We start from the raw sequence: 21,985 nt of genomic DNA, 5'->3' as shown, positions 1-21,985 counted from the left end.
ACTTGAACCATTTCCTAGATATGGAGGAAACAGTTCAGCACTTTCACTTGATCTTTGACCTTTTGACCTTTGAGGCAAAAAAAGAAAGAAAACAAAACTTAACAGAGAATCTCTATTGGGTTGTACATGCATACACCAAGTGTAAAAGAAATAATCCTGCTAGCATTGCATAAATACAGTAGGAGGGACGTAGTAAATTTTTGAAGTATTGCCCTTGACCTTTGACCCCTGACCATTTACCCATGAACTCTAAATTCTCTAGATAATCACTGCCAGTCAGTACATGTATATGTACTATGTTCCATCAAGGTACTGAGAAAAAAGTGACATTTTAGTATTTTTACTTGACCTTTTGATCTTTCACTTTTGACCTCATGACCTTAAACTTTCACCAGAAAATGGGTTACGCCATTTCCTGACCCACTTCATCTGACACACTCTTTCTGACACACTTTTTTTGCCATTCATTTTGTACACGGGGCAGTTTTCATGAGACGGCCTCTGTTATTGGCAACTGTGCTAATGAATATTCATCAGCCTTGCGATAATTTTTTCATAATAAGTCACTCGGTCTGATTCTGTGTTTGTGATTGGCTTTTAGCTATTGACTTACGCGTGATATCGATCTCCTCAGGGGGGTCCATGACGATATCTGATTACCAGTGTGCGTGTGTGTGTTGAATTGCGTTTTAGTGCCAGTGAGTGTGGCATAACTTCTGCAGGTTTCCTGTCCATTTCTCTCTCTTTTTCTCTCTTTTGCTTTCGTATCATCTTATCTCTGTTATTCTTAGAGTACAATCGTACTACCACAAGTGTTTTCCCCCATTTTTTGAAGTGATTATCTCGTTTGCAACAATTTAGAGGTGAGTTTTTGTTCGAGTGTTTGTTGAGTTTTTTGATTGAACACGATGTAGATTATCTACGTGTGTGCGAGAACATTCATGGTACCCACTCGTTTGTTTCCGTGTGCATTTTTACCGTACAGTGTCTTCATCGTTCGTCTTCCAAGCAGCGAGTTTTCACCCTAGTTTTCCTCAACGTAGTTTTTTACCTCAATTTTTTTTTTTTTTTTTGCGGTGCAAGATGTTCAGTGTATTTTTTCTACGGTAAAATGCCATCGTTGATGATCTCCGTGTATTCATTACTAGTTTTCCACCTCCGTTTCATTTTGTGTACAACTAACATTGATAAAGTCTAACGTAGTTAGCTACAAAGTCTGCGATGTCTGTATGCTGATTAGCCCGACCAGACGCTGTTACGCTATGCGACGTACCATGTACAGCGACTGGGCTGTGTATAGTTATATGCTGATGTGTTTTTGTGAGCTGGGAGTGACTATGGTGGGAATGATATTCAGGGTTTTGCTGTGGTTGAGATGATAGTGATGATGATCATAATGATTCTGGTGATGATATACGAACCCTTTTGATGATGCAATTTATTTCGTGTGACCATGACGTTGATCATTGATGATGGCGAGAACGACACGAGTAGCCTAGCCTAGGCCAAGGACGAGAGTGACACTGTCCACGGGGGCTGTTGCTCGCTCATGCACAGGAGTGGTCTAGACCTAGAGACCTGCATTTAATCAGTTTTTTTTCTTAACCTTTTGGTTGTTCACTTGGGTTAGTGCTCCAAAAATTCGTTTCTCTAAAGAAACTCAACCAAAAGCTTGACAATAAGGTTGCCTCAGGGCTATTCTTTAGTAAATATTAGATCTAAATGGCGATGCTAATTTAGTTTTCATTTTAAGAACTCGATTATATCCCATTTTCTTTGCTCATTTTTCAAATGATAAATTATTTAGAACTGTAAATTTACTTAAATTCTGATGTACTGCATTCACCATTGTAAAAATCAATAAAAAAGAGCCCGCTGAGCAGGTGTTTCATTCTATCCTTTTCATTTCCTTCCTATCGTGTTGGTTTCCTTCCTGTCACTTCCTTCTTTGACCCTGGACGGAAGAAAAAAAAATCCCATCTTGCCATGTAAAGACAGAACACATACCATCATGAAATATTATGACATTAGAATAGTTTTAAAAGATTATGTAAGTCATCAAAATTCTTGTGTGTGAAAATAGATAATAAATAAAAGGTGATTTCTTACAAAGCAGTTCTTTCAAATGTCCAACAGCCTCAGAACAGCTTCGATAATGAAGCTAGTGAAATCTCAAAACTATCGTGGCAACAAGTGATATTGATAGGAAATTCTGACAAAAACTGTCACAACATTTGATGTTTAAATTTGTCTAGTTTTATTGGATTAGGTCATGAAACTATAAATGCCACCGATAAAATCACAATCGCTCTCAATTCGAACAGAGGCAGTAGGGTAGGAATGACTCAGCAAACAGCTGATTATTTATGCGTCGTATCCATGGGCAACTGCGGGGTAACTGGAAGAAGACGCACGAAGTTTAGACTTGAGTCAAGAACTATTATTTATTATCAATTTTTTATTCAAAACATTTTTTTTCTTTGGATTTAAAAAAAAAGGTCAAAATATTTCATATTACGCTTCTTAAATGTATTATGAATATAAATATGAAGAATTTTTATCGTGATTTCATGAAGAATTAGAATTATTATGAATATATAAATACTAGACGGGCTGAACAATGAAGTCTAATTTTGCCCCAAGAATTTGCAGCCCACCGTACGTGCTGGTGGTGCATTCCTAGCGTTCTTGCCGCACTCTCCCAGCCACGTGCAAGCATGCATGCAACAGTCACCAACAGTCACATAGAGTACATGTTTAGCTACTTCACCGATCTCACTCCTGATCTCTTGCAAAGAAAACCTTTACAAGTGTAGAAAATTCTCTCGAAACTAAGCCAGACATGAATTTGGAACATACATTACAGTGTCAAGACCTTTTCAGTGAACTTTGTTTTCGCTATTTGTCTGTTTAGCTCTCGAATGTACGACTTCTTACGTCCGATTTGTTTTTTACCTCACCACGTGGTACTGTTTTTTCAGCCCCATGCTTCCTCCATATGCACACATGTTGTAAACACACACAAGCCACCGGCACCGCGATCGAAGTTTGAGCGATAGCGATAACATGTGTGGAGCAGACATGCGGATTTCAGCACAGATGAGTAGTTGAACGTAACACGATTGTAAAACAAATATTTTTCTATGTCTCTGCCAATTTGAATTAGGTTATCTAATCATAGATGGATTACGATTTTATTCTAAAATAGATTAGCTATGGCAAGAATTTGCTTACATGAGAGTTATTTGATAACATTGCAAAATAAACCCCCCGTCATTGAATGGAATGTTCCAGAGCTATCTGGGGGGGGGGGGGGGGGGGTTGGGAGCATGAATACCCTTCGCGTGTAGATCGCGCCGTAGGGAAGATCGCGCCCAAGTTCACTGCCGACTTACTAGGCAGGCACGAAGATTACTAGTACACAGAGGCCCGTACGTGGATGGGTTAAGCAGCTAAAAAAAAAAAAAGGTACTGTAAGCCCACGTAGTAGCAAGGCCTACACGTGGATGAGGTTAGAAATTGCCGCGCGCCTCCAGCTCACCAGCTCCTGGCCGCCTCTTATTGGCCGGCCTTGAGCGCGACGTTCGACAAGCCATACCATAGTCTTGAATATTCATTAGCACAGTAGCCAATAACAGACGCCGTCTCATGAAAACTGCCCCGTGTACAAAGTGAATGGCAAAAAAAGTGTGTCAGAAAGAGTGTGTCAGATAAAGTGGGTCAGGAAATGGCGTAACCCCCAGAAAATCTTAATTGGGTAATACATGTACACACTAAGTTTCAAGAAAATATCTTCAGGCAATGCATAGATATGGAGGAAATAATGAAAATTTACGTAGTTGACCTTGACCTTTTGACCTTTGACCTCAAGCACGTGCACCCAAAAGTTGATAGGCACAATTTCACCCCCTAATACACACACATGCCAAGTTTCATTAGGATACCTCAAAAGGTTTTTTAGTTACGCTTGCCACAAAATTCATAACGGACGGACGGAAGGACGGACGGACAACCCGAAAACAAAATGCCTCCGGCACCACTTCGTGGAGGCACAAAAATGACATGAAAGTTGATACAGTCACAGAAGTGTAACTAAAGACTGGTAAAGTGTCATACACTGAGTAGAGAGCTGGTGTTTTTCTTGTTTGTTATTCGACTCTACCTTCTATATTATGTTCATGGATGTGCTGTTCTGAAATTCCACAAACCATGAAAATTTAACGCATTAAGATACATTTTATAAGTATAACATAACTTTGTTTTACGTGATGGAAGGCATTCTAGTTTATCAGTGTTGATGCAATCGGTTTTATCAGTGACTACTGTGAAATCGAAAATGGTTATTTCACACACACACACACACACAATATCTGACATTTCGTTCAATCAACATTTTACATTTTATGCTCATGTATGTTAACAGAAAAAAATGGAGAAAGTAACAGGTGGTGAAAAACGGCATTCAAATCACAAAAAGTAATATCTTTAATGTCTGTAATAGATTGTACATGTAAATAACCTCTTTTTATTGTTTGAATTCTTATTATCAATAAATCACACCGACAATATTGTTTAGTAGCGACAGTACTTTATTTTCACCTGTATTCCTAACTCAACGGGCCATAATACATTATTATACATTATTTGCCTGTTAAAATGCTTTTGACGTTAATAGCACATGCCACTGACTAGATGACACGTAAGAATTGGGTTCTGAAGCCTTTAATATCCCTGATATGCAGGGAAAAAGAGTTAGCCACTCTTGAATTTGAGAATTGCCCTGAATTAGTTATTTTGACGCAAAAAGCTTATTAGCTATCAGTTTGTGAATAATTTTATGCTAGGGATCCTTTAGATGTCTGGGTAGCCAATATAATCACTTCTCCGTGATGGATTTGCATTCATAATTTTGCAGTTCTGAGATCTGCATCAGAAAACGTAAGCAGCCCAGACTTTGTTGTAACAATTTGTTTTTTTCCTACCATTTATTTGCTATAACCGTTCATGTCTCTTCTGATGTTACTTTTTTTAAGCATTCTTTGTATTTGCTTGCCTTTCATAATTCTCCTCTTTCTCCCTGATGTACCCACGTATCATATGCACGGAGTCTCCCCGATTTTTCGCAGAATGATAATGTCATTGCTAGTTTATGTTTCAATCCCAGTTTCAATATTGATCGTAGAGATGACATGCTGTTTTATTCTTGCTTCTTGTGTATTACTCAATTACATGTCTAATTTTCAATCTTTACTTTACAGGCATTTTGATGAATATTACAACAAAGCTGAATTGAAAATTGTTCCTCAAAAAAAGTTAACAGAGTATTCACGAAGCTGAGTATGTAATAATGATTATAGTCAGATTACGATCTATAATCAACAAAGACTGGAAATTTGTTCGAGTGAAAATCTATGATGTCGATCTGATCAGATCAAACTATAGCCTCGGTTGAACAGCATTTCAAAGTTTCGTCATTTTTTTCATTTATTAATTTCAGCATACCACTTGCCACTCATTTGACCCGTCAGTAACTGAACCGCCTGAAAACGCCCGTTTTATTACTCCCCAGAACGCCTGTCTGTTTTTTGTTTAAGTTTTATGCTTTACTATTTGAGTATATGAATATAAGAACGACCCAAGTAGGGTAGGACGGAAGACTATTTCGAGTAAACTAAAAAAACAACTTCATATCTTTTTTATTTGTCCAATAATATTCTATTTAAATGTGATGGGAAGGTAACATTGTATAAACAAATTAGAACATATATTATTATGACAATTAACAATTACATTAATTGTGGAGAGGCCATTTTATGTGGTGGATTTGGGTCGTTCTTTGGTTCATATGGACTTGGGTCGTTCTTTAATTCATATACATGATATTCTGCTATAGAGATGAGAGAAGGATGAGAGAGGGCGCTATTATATGAATGTAAGAATGACCCAAGTCCTTCATTTTGACATTAAAATAAGATTGAACTCATTCATTTCGGGCACTTCCGGGGGTAATTAGGATTTATCATTTATACACTAGATGAGTCCATGCATAAGCTACAATTTCCCATGACAAACTGAATTTGGCCACAAATTGGACTTGGGTCGTTCTTATATTCAGATCTTCATTTTATTGTGTCCATATAGCATGTAATCAGTGAATTGAAAGAGGTCAAAGTTCTATAAAAGTATGTAAAAATTAATTTTGTGATACACGATTCCCTTGATAAAGTCTTAATAGGCTTTCAAATAAACATAACCCATAATAAACAAAAAGATACATAAATATGCAGTGAGTTTTTTTTTTAACATAATAAAGAGGTTTGTCAAAATGAGAGTGATATCGCTGTACCTTCTTTTGAACAATAGACCAGTGTGTACTGACTCTTTGGACCATTATTCTGTGTAGAGAGCAGCCTGAACACAAGTAGAAGAACCCTTCTGTATTTTAAGGAAAATGAGCTTGATTTGTGTGTGTGTGTGTGGAACCGTTCATAAAATATTCAGCCCTCGATGATTTTTTTTTCCCGTGCGTATTTGCGTATTTGAATACTTAACCTATGATACTTAATACTTGATCCTGACAATCTACGATTACACATCTTCTAAAAGTGTTTTTTTTTTAATTTCTTTATTAAAAACAATGAAAGTGACACAACGGAAGTCTATTCATTTTCCTTAAACAAGGCTAATTAGTCAGCAAAGTAAAATAATAGCCTACGACAGCGTGCACAGTCAGCTGCTAAATTTTAATTTCACTTTTGAAAATAAATTACAATAAGATGCCACAAAACTGATTTTTAAAAAAGTTGAATGTGGCATTTGTTCTCCAACGGCCGGAAGGCAATTCTACCGAGGACTATTGACTTGATGATATGATGTTTGTTTTCTGAATAGCTGTATCCAGAAAGATCACATGACATCTCATTTCTTAACGATACCCTGCAAATACATACTTTTAACTCTTCTAGTCTTTTAATGGTTAAAACAGTGAGATGACTCACCGGATTGCTGATGTGCCCTGGCAGTCCGTCCTTCCTCGGCTCTCTTCAGAGCTTCTTTCAGGTCCGATCGAAGTGACGACTGACTCACTCTCTCACTCCACTTGCGAAGCATGCACAAGGTACCATAGCTTGTTATTTCATCGTCACGGTAATTAGTTCGTATGAAATTCTTGATATCTCCCCTTGAGAACCCCAGTTCTCTCCCAAGATCCTTGATGACTTCATTGTCAGTGATATTACCGGCAACAGCTCTCAGATAAGAGTCGATATCACTTGACTGTTCCGCAGCCCTCCTGCAATAAATTGTGCAATGACATTTATGTTTTTTTTTTAATCAATTGAAGCTCTCTGTACACTGGACAATGTATCCATTTTGTACCATCACAACTGCTGATCAACATTTTTAGCAAACGTGGGTGAGGGATTGGGATTAGAACTTGTCAGCTAACTTTTCGGCAGCGACTCTCCCATCAGGTTATTCCTGGTTGCCGACGATTAACTTGGAACATCAAGGCTCTGACATTCGGATAAATGGTCAGAGGTATAAAAGGATTATTAAACGAAAGCAATATTACTAATGCAGGTGGGTGAAGGTGCGCTATGACAGATTTTTTTTTGTCTCACCCACCAGAGGTGAAGGCGAGAGTCAGACTAAGGGATCCAAATGGCGTCCGTCCGTCATCCGTCCGTCGTCCGTCCGTCGTCCGTCACAAATGTTAAAGTTTACCTGCAAGACTCTCTTATGATGCATAACTTGGCAACTGTTGAAGCAATGGCAGCCACGCTTGGGTGATAGAAGCACTAGGGGTATCTTTATGTTAAATGGTGTTGTCAGAGGTCATGTGATGATGTCAAAGGTCATTTTGAGGTCATATATTATTACAAGTACGTGCAAGACTCTCTTTTCCGATATTAAAGTTTACCTGCAAGACTCTCCTTTGACAAATAACTTCACATACGATGCTTGGATTACAACCAAACTTGGTTCACAGATGCACCGGGGGTACCTTCATGATATGGTGCTGTTGGAGGTTCAGGATAAGGTCAAAGGTCATTTGAGGTCGTACGTTAGAGTTTACTTGCAAGAGTCTCTTATCACACGTAACTCGACGCATGTTGCTACAATGGCAATCAAACTTGGGTGATGGATGCACTGGGGGTACCTTCATGTTATGGTGCCGTAAGAGGCCACATGATAAGGTCAAAGGTCATTTGAGGTCATACGTGAAAGTTTACTTGCAAGACTGTCACAGACAGGGGTCAACATACTTTTAGGGCCAAACGTTAAGTTTTTGTGGCGCGTTTTGATTATGGCTCATAACTTTTGATCCCTTTGTCCCTTTGTGACCAAACTTGGATGGTAGATGTCCATTGGGGACGTGAAGGTCACCATAAGGTCAAAGGTCATAGGCTGGTCAATGAACTTCTTGGAGTTAGAAAAATATTAATTTCTTGTACGCGAATGGGCGAGACACAATTTAGCACTTGCCTTGTTTCTTCTCATAAATCATTTCCCCCTCTGCACAAAATAATGTGTGACCGTGCATTACAAAAGTAACACGAAATCGCGAACCCTATTTTTTTTCCTTGGATTCTTTTTTATCTCGGACAGAGCAATTTGAACAAGCTTGCAGTCAGTTGCGTGCTGCAATTGATTTGCAGTTGATTGCATCTTCTTCGCAACGGAATCGATTGCAATTTGCAATTATTTGCAATTGATTACACTTTATTTCCGACAACCCCTTGGTGTCCCAGTTTCATTTCTCAGAGACCCTTTACACGTTCCAGCTGTATAACTATAAAACTTCTCTTCAAGCCACCCAAAATAGAAAAAAATGTTAACTTTGATATACATGTGTATCTTGGTACGAGAACATGCTTTTGCTTCTATGAGCTAAAAATAAGAAATTTTTCCGAATTTCATATTAAACAAATACCCCAAAATTGGTAGGGTGCTTCACCGTCAGCTCGCTCATTTGAATATTCATAAGGACTGGTCAAGAAATATTTTCCCCAAAAATGGGAAATGGGGAAAAAAGTCGTACCTTCCTTATTTCCTATCCATGTGTGTGTGTGTGTGTGTGTGTGTGTGTTATTTCTGTATCATTCTGTACGGATTTCCTTTCTTTAGAATTTTATTGATTTTTGGGTGATTTCTTCTTTAACCTTTAAAGTGATGCATAACTTAATTCAAAAGGACTTTAATAACCTATTTATATAAAAGAAAACACATACTCTGGAAAAGTGGTACCAAAGTAAAGGGTCTATTCGAACGCTTTATTTTACCAAGCCGTGCTAGCTGTGCAATGAATTAGTCCCACCAAGAAAAAAAGAAAAGAAAATTGTGAAACTCTATATAAATTCAAAACCACTTTTATTGATTAAGTGAAGTGAAATAGTGAAGTTATTACTCCCCAACTTAACTTGATGTTACTTTAGCTATTCCTCATTTGTTATTCTTTAAGGACACTTCACTAAACTTTTATCCACTCCCGAGGCATTAACATTGAGAGTTATCATCATATGCATGTCACGATTTCCATAAGACGTTCCTATCTGAATGAAATATCCCGCTTTTGCAATTGCATGACTTACCTCTTCTCATCAGACTGGGGTTGAGGCTCCGCATGCCTTGCAGCCTTGGCCGGCTGTTCTTCCCTCTCAGGTGTCAGCGCACGTTTTTCAGACATGATTTCTTGTTATGTGCTGACAAAATGGGTCACCCAGATAGTGATGCCCAGATTGCATGAAGACGAGACAGATGGAGGAGGTCCAGGGTTATGGGCAGTCCCACGTGGTGAGCCAAAATAGACCGGAAGTAGGGCGTGGCTAGGACCGGTTTATGGATGAACTGATCATCACACCTTACCGGACACTACTTCCCACACCGCAATAAGCTTTTAGTCTATGACCTGGAAAGACAAAAGACATAACTCTGTTTAATTTGCCATTGACTGGTTGAATTCATATTTGTGCGGGGTATCTGTCTCCACAGTGTCAAAGAGGAGATATTCTTATTAAACGATTAGGCATTTGTTTTGTATCTGCATTTTAGTAACAATAACATAGATTAAAAAATGATAATGATGGTGATGAATAAGTCCTCTTTTGAGATTCGCTAACTGTCTTTATTCACGACGCTCTTTGTTTTTTTTTTCTCTTGTGTGTTTGGTGTGTGTTTTTTTTCTGTGTGTATAGGTGTGTGCATAGCAACAGATTTGTGCTTGAGTCATCATAACCTCTTTTTTTTCAACATCAGGTTTGATATCGTAACAAGAATAAGAAAAACCAAAGCAATGAAGCAAATAAAAATTTGATTTTTGAAGAAATTGATACAATAGCTATAAAAAAATAGTAGATATGAGTAACGTTCTTTATTAATTGTTGATTGGTTCTACTGTTTCTCATTGGCTTTCACGCACACTTTCAAGTTGTTTAACAGTTTATCCATAGGGTATAAACGTGAAGGAAAAATATTGAAGATGATATGTGTGTAATAACGTGTATGTTGTTGCGCGTATGCGGGCAGTGTTGGTTGGATACGAACATGGCGGCTTATTTAAAGCAGACCATGACCATGACAACGTAACTCAGATATATACGCCCGAATTCACGAAGGTGGTACGGTTGTCTACGGTTTAAACTATGGACAAGATTGTACCACCTTCCTGAATTCAGACCATAATCATTATTGGTGGACTTCATTTGGGTGTACCACCTCGCAGAACAGGGTGGCTACTATAGTTATTGTCATCTCGATGAAAGAGGCATAGCTGTGATGATTTCGTCAATTTTTTTTTTCATCGGTGGTTACCGGCGCATCTTCAGAAATTTGAGAGCCGTGCATGCATTGTTCATCTGACAACACCAGTTTTGTAAGATTTGTAAGATTTTATTGACTCTCTTGACCCCCAGCCTCTCAGGGTATGAGAGTGCAAACATATTTACAATTATATGAATACAAAAATGCAAGTGATAATGAACATGTACATGTGAAAATAAGAGATATGAATAAACATGTTTACAAAACGAGGCTTAAAGGACGTTTAACAATTCTACCATTACGTGTGCACACATTCACGTCTACTTATTTCTATTCTTATCGTTTTTTTGCAAAACTACTGTCTTTCCTTGGTTTTGAGGAAAACTAAAGCATAATTATTCTGACAAATTTGGCTAGTTTTCAAATGGCAGGCATTAGCTGAATTGAATACTTTTGCCATATGTAATGCACCTGGTCGGTCTACTGGCCGTCAAACTACTAGGTAAAAACAATAGTCTCTCTTTGTGGAAAAAGGAACAAACAAAAATATAATGAAATTCGTCCCCTATATCAGCAAAAGAATATATAGTACAATGCAATTCATCTGTCAGGCTTGCATCAAACTTGCCCTTATTAACAGGTAATCCATTGGCTCGACACCTGAATTTACTAATCTTTCTTACACATGACCTGTAAATACTTCTCAAACATCAAACCAATTATCCTTAAACATTCTCTGTGATACAGATTCTATTTGACCATGTGGCTGCTCTCCACTGTTGACTAAACATATCTAAGAGTCTAACTTATGGAGTGTGTGGAATTCATGCATCACTAAATCCACCCCCATGTGCTTACCACACATTCCCTAGCCCTGCAAAATCAGAAATATTTGCGATGTTAACAATAACCATTGTGATTTTGACGGAGTGTATGTCTTCTTGTAAATGCAGAAGACATTTCAAAATTGTACATGGGTGTTTGGTTTCTTTTCCCTTTACAATCTCAACCGGAAACCAATCATTCGACTTTTAATAATATGGTTTAAAAAATACCCCACGTTTAATTTCACCACAAACCATACAATCAGGAGTACATTTGTTCACAAGCAAAACTTTTCTTAAGAATTTTCTATGGAAAACTTCAATTTGGTCTATGCACTCATAACCCCAGACTCCACAACCATAGAGTAAAACAGGTAAAACAAAATGATCAAGTAAATGGCACTGTATGACCACAGGGAGCTGTAACTTCTTTAATAGCCTTTACCAATGTCATTTTCTAGCTCGTGTGACTTGTTTTGAAAGTGCCTTTTTAAAACTACCATTATAACCAAATTTTACTCCAAGGTACACAAAGTCATCTACAACCTCAAGTGGATCACCAGCATAAACACATTCACAAATTCTTCAACCTTCCCACGGAAGAAAATAACAATTTTAGTCTTGCTAGCATTAACAGTCAAGCGCCATGTCTGACAATAAATATCCACAGCATCAACACCTTTGGAGTTTCTGCTAAAATTATTGTATCGTCTTCATGAAGTATTGAACAAGAAAGATTTAAAGCTTTCTTGACATCATAATCCAGGTGGTCAGAAATCTCACTTTCCAATACTATTTCAGTCCACCACATGATTTTCTAATGTACTCTTGAAAATCATTTCGTTTATGGCAAATAAAAGTGAGGATAAGTTTTCGTTCACCAGTGTTACTATTAACCCCCCCCCCCGACATCCCCCCTCCTGACCGCCACACTTGATTTAGAACTTTCATAAATGTTCTTAATGACAGTAAACAGTTTACCCGTAAGTACCATCTTCAACATTATTTTTATACCATAAAGATGACATATCAATTAGATCAAATGCATCCTTGTAATCAATTCATGCACAGTATAAGCGTTTTTTATTTTGCAGATAAACATAAATAAACATCTTCAAAACAAAAATATTACCAATTGTAGAATAATATGAACAAAAGCTAGCCTGTTCTTCACCTTACATATTAGCAGCTTCGAAAAAACTCTGAGATTCGACGATTAAAAATGGAAATAAAATTTTTCTCGACAACTCAGAAGTTATTCTTTTATTATTATCACAATTTGTGTCTATACCCTTATTCTTAAAAAAAAAGAATGATAATCCCTATGCACCATTCAGTTGGAACAATACCACTGTCCAGTACCATATCAAAGAAGTTTACCAACACATGAAGCAGCATCTCTACGGGACAATCCATGCTGAAGGAATTCATTTCTTGTTATCTTTTCCACAGGCTTTAGAATTTTTTAAGTTTTTTTTTTTTTTTTTTAATTAGTGCTCCTTTCCAAAGTGACGGGGACATCCAAGGAACCATCTGACTAAAAAAAGAAAGAAAAAAAAAACTGAAGTAATATCTTCCAGGCCCGTGGACTGGTCATCTTTGATATTTAAACTAAGAGGCTAAAATGATCAACAAAATTTCCTGATGAAACAGTTCCTATTTTCTTCACCTTGCGTTCATTATTACTGTTGAGTAATTGTCAATATTCTTGTGGATTGGATGCCCGCAACGAACAGAGTGATTCATTTGAATCTCTATGAAATGTCCTTCTTTTATGTCTTAAAGGGGAAGGCTAGTAACTGATCAGTGGGAATCAGTGGAAATGCTGGGAGATGATTGTTCCAATCCTTATGGGATTCATTCAAGAGTTCATTGTATATCTATTGTTGTGTGAAAATGATTTGCTTCAGAACTGTCTCATATTCAAGTAATGTGCAGATTAATGCTCCGTCACTGACCAGGGACGCTAACCTGGAAGCATTGAACTGCACATTACTTTAATATGAGACAATTCTGAAGCAAATCATTTTCACACAATAATAGATATACAATGAACTCTTGAATGAATCCCATAAGGATTGGAACAATCATCTCCCAGCATTTCCACTGATTCCCACTGATCAGTTACATAGCCTTCCCCTTTAAATGAGGCTTTCCTGTAGATTCATAATGATTCAATAGACAACTAGCTTCTGAATTGCCCAGAAATCTTAGCGTCCTCTTTAATCCATTTTATCATTCAAATACTCCCACCAGGCAACTCTTTATTCTGCATCAAACCAGGTTTGATGTTTTTTCTTTATTAACAGTCTCATTTGTGTTTAGATTATTACGAGATTGTGTTACCTTACAAATGCCAACATCTTCTGCAATATGGACGGACATATCGCATAATTGTGAGTAACAAATATCAATAATATCTTGATTTGCATTCCCATCTAAAAAATTCCACATTTTCACACATTAGCTCAGCCGAGTCTTTGATTTTCTGTTTAAATATTGCATCGTCGTCACTCTTCCACTGGGATTATATATGTGACCCTGCACCTCAAAACAAACAAAAAGTCGCCAGACATGAATTTTTAGTTAAGACCATATTCTAAAAGAGCAGACTTTAAGCTTTAAAATGATGTATAACTCAAATAAAATGGACTCTCCTAACCTATCTAAATATTGGAAAGAAGGCACAAACTCAGGAAAAGTGTGAACTGAGAAAAGAGGCTCTGAAGTACAGTGTCTATTCAAGCGCTTAATCTGTACCAAACTGTGCTGGCTGTGCGATGAATGGGACAAAAAACAGGATATAAACCACCAAAGTAACAACAATGAAAGGATTATCAGATTAAACTGAAATTAAGCATGCCTCATTAACACATTCTGTCCACAATTAATGCCAACTTTCAAAGCAATAACACTATCCTGTCAAGAGTATTAGAGTTGAAAGTGAAGAGTGTGGACAAGGTTTTTCAGAAATGAAAAAGAGATTCTAAAGACACACATAATCACACTATTCTACCAAAAATGCTCGAGATAAACTGCTAAAAAAACACACTTTCCTGCCTGTTTTATGATACCAAATTTTAGCGTAATGTAAAAGAAAACCCACTCTTTCAGAAAATACGAAAAAGTCAAGTTCGGCTAGGTTGACCCATTTCACTTATTTTCAGTCCTCACGCAAAATCAGTGTGTGCGACTTTATGTTCGTTTTGAGGTGCACGGTCACATATATATATATATATGCATGTATATATATATATATATATATATATATATATATATATATATACATATGCATGTATGGGTGAAAACGTTGAACGATGTACAATTGGCCATTTTCGGGCTTTGCGATATTCAAACCCTTGTAAAATTGTCACCTGTGGGTGTTTTTCATAGTTTTATGTATCATTTGGTAGGGGAAGGTTGTGCCTTTCAGAAAATATACACTTTGTATTGTTGTTACCGCATTTCCTTAAAAAATAATGCCTTAAAGCTGAAAAAATTGACAAAAATACATATTTTATGAAAAAAATCCCAGAATCAGACGTCGCAATTTTGGTTCTTATCCAATTCTACAGCTTTGTTTTTCCTTGTTAGTAAGCCCACATACTCCAACTATTTAATCAAGTACTTCTGCCATGAACGTGTTTATTATTTATCTTATCAGGAACTTTTGAATTCACTCATGTCTGAAAAAGAACGTCTCTGAATGAATTATCTTTTCCTTGACGCAAAATTCCAGGATGAATATGAAAACATGTAAGGCCATATTTATTTAGCGTCTTATCCATACTACCATTCCATCAAAATTTGTGAGTGAGCTGTATAAAATAATCGCGTGGTGGCTCGTTAAAGAAAATTATACTGAATAACCATCAGAGATGTTCGATTGTTTACTAGTGTCATTAATGAAAGTTGATTATGCTTGAGATAAAAACTGGTGATCAGTACGTCAGTGTGAGCCAGGCGATTATGATGATTGGCAACAAGAGCAACATACTGTCCATAAAAATGAGTTCTGGTTGAAAATCCAAATTGGCAAACGTCTCTGATCAAAGCGAATGTCTCTGATTGAAAATCTCTAAAGGGATATTCCCTCATCTGACACTTACACACTGCATGATACTTTATTTGCGCGCTTATATTACGCACTGACGCGCCATCCTGGAATCGAGTCGGCATAATTCAACAACGGAAATGCCCACAAATCCTGAAAATGTGAGTAATAACAAAAACTTTCCTGGTGTTTGTGCCGATTTATAACAGTTATCATTCCGTAGATTTGCCAATTCGTGTCATCTGTGAATTTATGTATTTTAACCTTTGGATTAGAAATAAATTAAAGAAGGATAGACAGTAAATATGTAAGATTCTACATGAAGATCAAAGACCGCACGTCTCTGAGCAAAATGAAAAATGTCTCTGATAATTACTGTTTCATGAAATAAAGACATCCATTCTACAAATTATGAGAACATTAAAGTAAAATTAGGTCTGGATGGGTGCGGTCAGTATTATAGGAACAAGAAGAACGAAGTTTACACGGGCGTGTTATAATATTAAGAAAAAATGAAGCTTCCTGAAAGATGTTGGAAATATGTAGAAGAGTTTCAAATTTAAGGTTTTCTGTTGATTGAGCAAGTGTAAACACATTGCCTGGACAGAAACTGTGTTTTATGACTAGTAATAGGTCAGTAGTCTATAATTATAATGTAGTAGTCACTTTGAATTACGTATTTTTTGTGAGAGAAGCAGAAATGTAAGAAAAACAGGTTTAGGTCAGGGACGTTCTCTGAACAAATAAGATCTGTTCTCAAACCAATATTAATGACCCATCATGGCGAATTGCTGCCTACGTTTGTAGCACATAGGTTCCTCAATCCAAATATAATGCTAATATCTTGTAAAAATCAAACCCATTAAGTACTGATAAGCAAAGATGTTTACGTCAGAGACGTTATACGGGACGTTTTACATATTTTCAACTACTACAATTGGGAGTAGATCTTTCATTATTCCACAGTAGATGGCCCTCGTATACATACATTGTTCTAGGTAATTTGCGCAATCTAAAAACAATGTTGATTTTATAATTTTGATCAGAGACGTTCATTTTGTGCGTACATTGCTCCAGTGCATGGCAAGTTAACTTTAATATCAGTTTTACTCTATTTTTTTTTCTTACAGCAAGATGGGAAGACCGGATGGATTGTAAACACTCCGAATATCCTGTTTAGGATCTTTAGTCTCAGTCATGTTTATGGAGCCTACAAGTTCCAGACCACAGCCGTGGTACAATACTGGCAAGACCGGACGGATATCTTGGAGGTGCCATCTGTTTACACAATAATGACTTTCCCAACCCCGGTTTCAGGTGTCGCAAGCGACACAGTCGATACTATGCACTGATTGAGGACATTGAATACCAAATGAAGGAGTAATTTAGTTCAATGTAATAATGTCGACTCCGTTTTTAATGCCCGTCACTACGTTTGCTTTTGAGCCTGTGAAATTTGAGGCTTATACGCTAAGAAGTAAAGGTTCAAATAATTTGCACCCAATTTGAAACAATGGCAGGACACACTTGAACCCTTAATTATGTTTAATTGCACCCTTACTTAACTGCCTTATTGAATTTTTGCCAATTTCTGCAAATAAGGTTTTTGTACAGTGGATAAGAATATGCAAATGAGTGAGCTAACCATGTCATAACCTCTCCATTTTCCATTGATCGTGTACAAAAAATAGTGACAATTTAATGTTTCTGGCATTGAAATCTGAAACATAATGTTATAATCGTTAGGGGATTATTAATCCTTCTTCCTTCAACTCAAAGGCGATGCTATATATATATATATATATATATATATATATATATATATATATCACGTTTATATTTATGCAGGTTTGTATACTTTTGTGTTGTGTGTGTTTGTGTTCAAGGATGTATGTGTATGACTAATGTGTTAAACAGTAGACATATTCAGAGTGTAAATGTTTAACCACAACGAATACAATATTTTCATGTTTTCCACAGAAATTAGTTGCTAAAATGATTTGAAGTGTATCTGCTATAGGCGCATCTGACGTGCAATCCACTTTTAGAGCGCATGTAAGTTCCGCTGGAATAACATTTTAACTCATGCATGAATTAAATACACCATCCAATGTTTTCAGATATCCATGCCCTACTCGTCCGCCGGTCCTTTTTAGATAGAGTAAGTTTAAGTGTGCATTATCGATACCCAAAAGATTATTGACATTGCACGTTAAACACTTTCACTAGGTTGCCATTGTCGCGAGTCTCGATATGCTAATACATGTATACTATCTACCACAAATCGATTCTGTAGTCTACGAGTGACCGTGGTGATCTTATCATGGCTTATCACATCTTGAGGTCTATGGTGGTGATCGTGTTGATCGTAGAAGAATTATTGGACTGTTCGAAAAATTACTACAATCAACACAATGTCTTTGACTGACATCAAGATTTGATTATCTGATGATCAGCACGATTAGTCCCCGAGTAAGACCACGATTTCGGGCGAATCGAGAAAGTAGACCCAGCTTAGTGAATTCCACGAGAGTGGTAACGTACCATAAGGATAATCAACACGACAGTTTCAATACCGTACATATCAATGTTTACATATCTTCAAAGATTACTTCACCTATGTAATCTAGATTCTTTTGTATGCCTCCGCCAAGAAGTGGTGCCGGAGGCATTATGTTTTCGGGTTGTCCGTCCTTCCGTCCGTCCTTCTCTCCGTCCGTAATGAATTTTGCGGACAGCGTAACAAAAAAAAAAAAAAAAAAAAACCTGAAATTTGGCACGTATGTGTATTGGGGGTGAAATTCTGCCTATCAACTTTTGGGTGCACATACTCAAGGTCAAAAGTCAAAAGGTCGAGGTCAAATGCTTAAAATTTTACTATTTCCCTCATATTTATGCAATGCCAGTAGGACTTTTTTTTAAACTTGGTGTATGCATGTATAACCCAAAATAGAGATTCTCTGGCAATTTCTTTTCTTTTTTTTTTGCCAAAAAGGTCAAAGATCAAAGATCAAGAGAAAGTGCTGAACTTGCTTCTTCCTCCATGTCTCGAAAGTGGCTCATGGCATCTTGAAACTTAGTACATATTTAAGCATGTTCTGCCTGACGGTGATTCTCTTATGAATTTTAGGGTCAAAGGCCAGATGAAAATGGTAACAATTTTCTACACAATACAAAAATTGCACTTTTCTCCAATTTCTTGAAAATTACTTAATGCATAAACTTATGAAAGGGCCAAAGTCAAGTTAAAGTCCTAAAATCCCCAAATACATGCTCTCCTATTCATCCAATTAGACCTAGGTCAAGGAAGGTGACCATTTTGAATTTTGAATGGAAACAATGTCATTATCGTTTTCAAATTCCCAGTAACAGGGCATTTAATCTTGTTGCTTTCTCGTGGCCTTTCTTTCTATGATATACAAGAAGTAAATTTGTCATTGCTTTCAGCAATAACAAATTTGGGCCCGTTTATCTATATCATGACGAACCTCCGGAATAACGAACCTTTGGGAAAAAAAAATGAACCTTCGGAATAATAAACTGTAACCAATATTGTTATATTGTACAAGCTTTAACGCCGACATCTATTAACCTACTATATTACTACTTTCACTCTTTGAAAGGAAACACGCCAACAACCAACGACACAACAGGAATGGAAACAATGTCATTATCGTTTTCAAATTCCCAGTAACAGGGTATTTAATCTTGTTACTTTCGCGTGGCCTTTCTTTCTATAATATACAAGAAGTAAATTTGTTATTGCTTTCAGCAATAACTAATTTGGGCCCGTTTATCTATATCATGACGAACCTCCGGAATAACGAACCTTTGGGGGAAAAAGAAATGAACCTTCGGAATAATAAACTGTGACCAATATTGTTATATTGTACAAGCTGTAACGCCGACATCTATTAACCTACTACTACTTTCACTCTTTGAAAGGAAACACGCCAACAACCAACGACACAACAGGAATGGAAACAATGTCATTATTGTTTTCAAATTCCCAGTAACAGAGCATTAATCTTGTTACTTTCGCGTGGCCATTCTTTCTATAATATACAAAAAGTAAATTTGTTATTGCTTTCAGCCGGCAGCGCAGCATAGCTTTCGATGGTTTGTGATATCATTAGAATTAAAACATTGAGCTCTCCATAGCTGACAATTGTAAAGTAGTAGCCCGCCAAAGTTGGATTACCTTTTTTTGATACGCACTGTATAACCTGAAAAAAAACCCAGATTTAATTGGGTTTTTATCAATTGTACATTATAGCCACTCATATAATGATGTATTGTTTGAGTTAGTCTTCGTACACCACTTAATTACCAACTGCTAATAATAGTCGTAATCTTCGTTGTAATATTAAACTAGAAATGTCGCTATGACGACTGGTATGCCTCCGCCATAATGCATGATTCTCCTAATAGGTCTATAGTACATGTGGACAATGTGTGATTACATTTTCACAAAATTGGCAAAATATTATAATGGCATGTTTGTCACAAATGTGTTGAATGGTCACCTTCCTTGACCTAGGTTTAATTGGATGAATAGGAGAGCATGTATTTCACTTGATCTTTGACCTTTGACCTATCGTAGATTTTTTTTTTTTTTTTGGGGGGGGGGGGTGCACGGGGACCATTTCTGAAGAATTTATGATGTAACCCAGTCTGGGCCGACATGAACTACACAGATACTTCCCTTCATTTTGTTATGAAAAAATAAGATAGCCATGTTTCATTTTAAACTCTGAAAGGCCATTTAACAAGTTTTTTATTTCTCAGGGCTTTTAGCATAAGATTCTTCTTTTTTCACTTTAATCTTCCTATAAGAGGAAACTGTCACGTAAATGTTTTTTTCTTTAACTTTTTAATATCAGATAAGTTGTGATTAATTTCACGTTCTTGGAGGGAATCCAAAAAGACAAGAAATTCTTCATATGGGAAGCTGAATGGATTGAGTTTGGTAACACAGAATAGAAAAAAAAAACATTTTTATTTCATATAAGGAATAGAAAGTGTAATTTTTCTTTCTTTCTTCGCCGATTTCGATGAAATTTGATAATAGATAGCAGTGATCTACAACAAACCCCACATACAGAACCTATGCAATTGCGCGCGGAGACATTATAACCCTTAGATATTGCTGTAAAACCTATTGAACCATATCCCCTTTAATGTCGTGTAACTTTTAAAGGAATTGATGTATTGGAAAGCCGTTTTCACATGATAATAGCTATGTTTGGGGGATAATTATAGGAAAATTCAAATGTTATTTGTAAATGCATATTAAATGTATGAAAAAGAACATTATAACCAAATTCCGTATCTTTTTAGAAAAATGCTAAAAAACATAATTCCTTCCTTAATATTTCATGACAACATCTATTTATCCCATCAAATGGGGTATCAGCTTGTAGGAAATGTAATTTTCTTCAAAATGATACCATTTTTATGGTAATTTGTTATTCCTAACTAAAGTTATTAAAAAATGATCCGTCTCCTAGCAACGGGCGGCGGCCATCTTAGAAATATGCAAATAAGACGCGCGCGCAACCTTTTTTTCCGCTGGCGACAACCGAATTCGGAAAATACAGGTTCTGACGATCTTCGAACATATCGTAGAATTTTGTTTTTTTTTTTTTGGGGGGGGGGGGTGCACGGGGACCCTTTCTGGCTGCTAGACTATATGTTTATTGTAATATTTTGCCATCCTATAACACTGAAAAATCGCAAATATGAGATTGAGACAGATCTGGTGTGTCTGTTTGTTTTTGGTTTTTTTTTTCTCTCTAAAGTTTTATGCTAGCAAATGTAAGTCCAAAATTCCAATATCTAATCTACTTTGCAAACCGTTCACATTCAATTCGTTCACAATACGACATGCAAACCGTTCACATTCCAGTAAGTGGGACAGTGAAGAAAAAACACGTGATGTAGAGATAACAACAGCTGTTTTGTACACAAAATATCTCCTTTAAATGGCAGTCCAGAGACGAGATTAGAGGTCAAGAAGCAAGAATTTGGATATAATCCTGAGATAATTTAGAACAGTAAAGTCATCTTTTATGATTTCGACCAATACACATCGAAACGTGAGAGCTGCAATCCTCACAAGCACATGCCGTATTACTCTACGTAAGGGTGGGATTTCACGGAGCACGCGAACGATTTGCGAATGACGCGAATGGCAAAATCCAGCATTCGCATTTTAGTCTGCAAAAGATCGCCAAACAAACGTGAGGGTTCGGAAGCGTCGTCAATTGTTCGCGAATGTCGTTTTTACTTCGGCGATAATTTCAAAAAAGTTTGAAATTTTTTGCGAACCTTTTCCGCACACTTA

General features: G+C 36.8%; 1 protein-coding gene across 1 annotated transcript in view; it reads right to left on the bottom strand.

The window, feature by feature from the left end:
* The window catches only part of LOC140245800 (uncharacterized), a 137,453-nt gene extending 127,765 nt beyond the window's left edge, over nucleotides 1-9,688 (bottom strand). The window contains 2 exon segments of the mRNA XM_072325314.1: nucleotides 6,999-7,275; nucleotides 9,590-9,688. Coding sequence (XP_072181415.1) covers nucleotides 6,999-7,275; nucleotides 9,590-9,688 — 376 coding nt within the window.
* Nucleotides 9,689-21,985: the final 12,297 nt, after the last annotated feature.

Source organism: Diadema setosum, unplaced genomic scaffold (assembly GCF_964275005.1).
Source record: "Diadema setosum unplaced genomic scaffold, eeDiaSeto1 scaffold_35, whole genome shotgun sequence".
NCBI lineage: Eukaryota > Metazoa > Echinodermata > Echinoidea > Diadematoida > Diadematidae > Diadema > Diadema setosum.
Note: the sequence above shows the minus strand (reverse complement) of the source record. Positions and strands in the feature narration are given on the sequence as shown.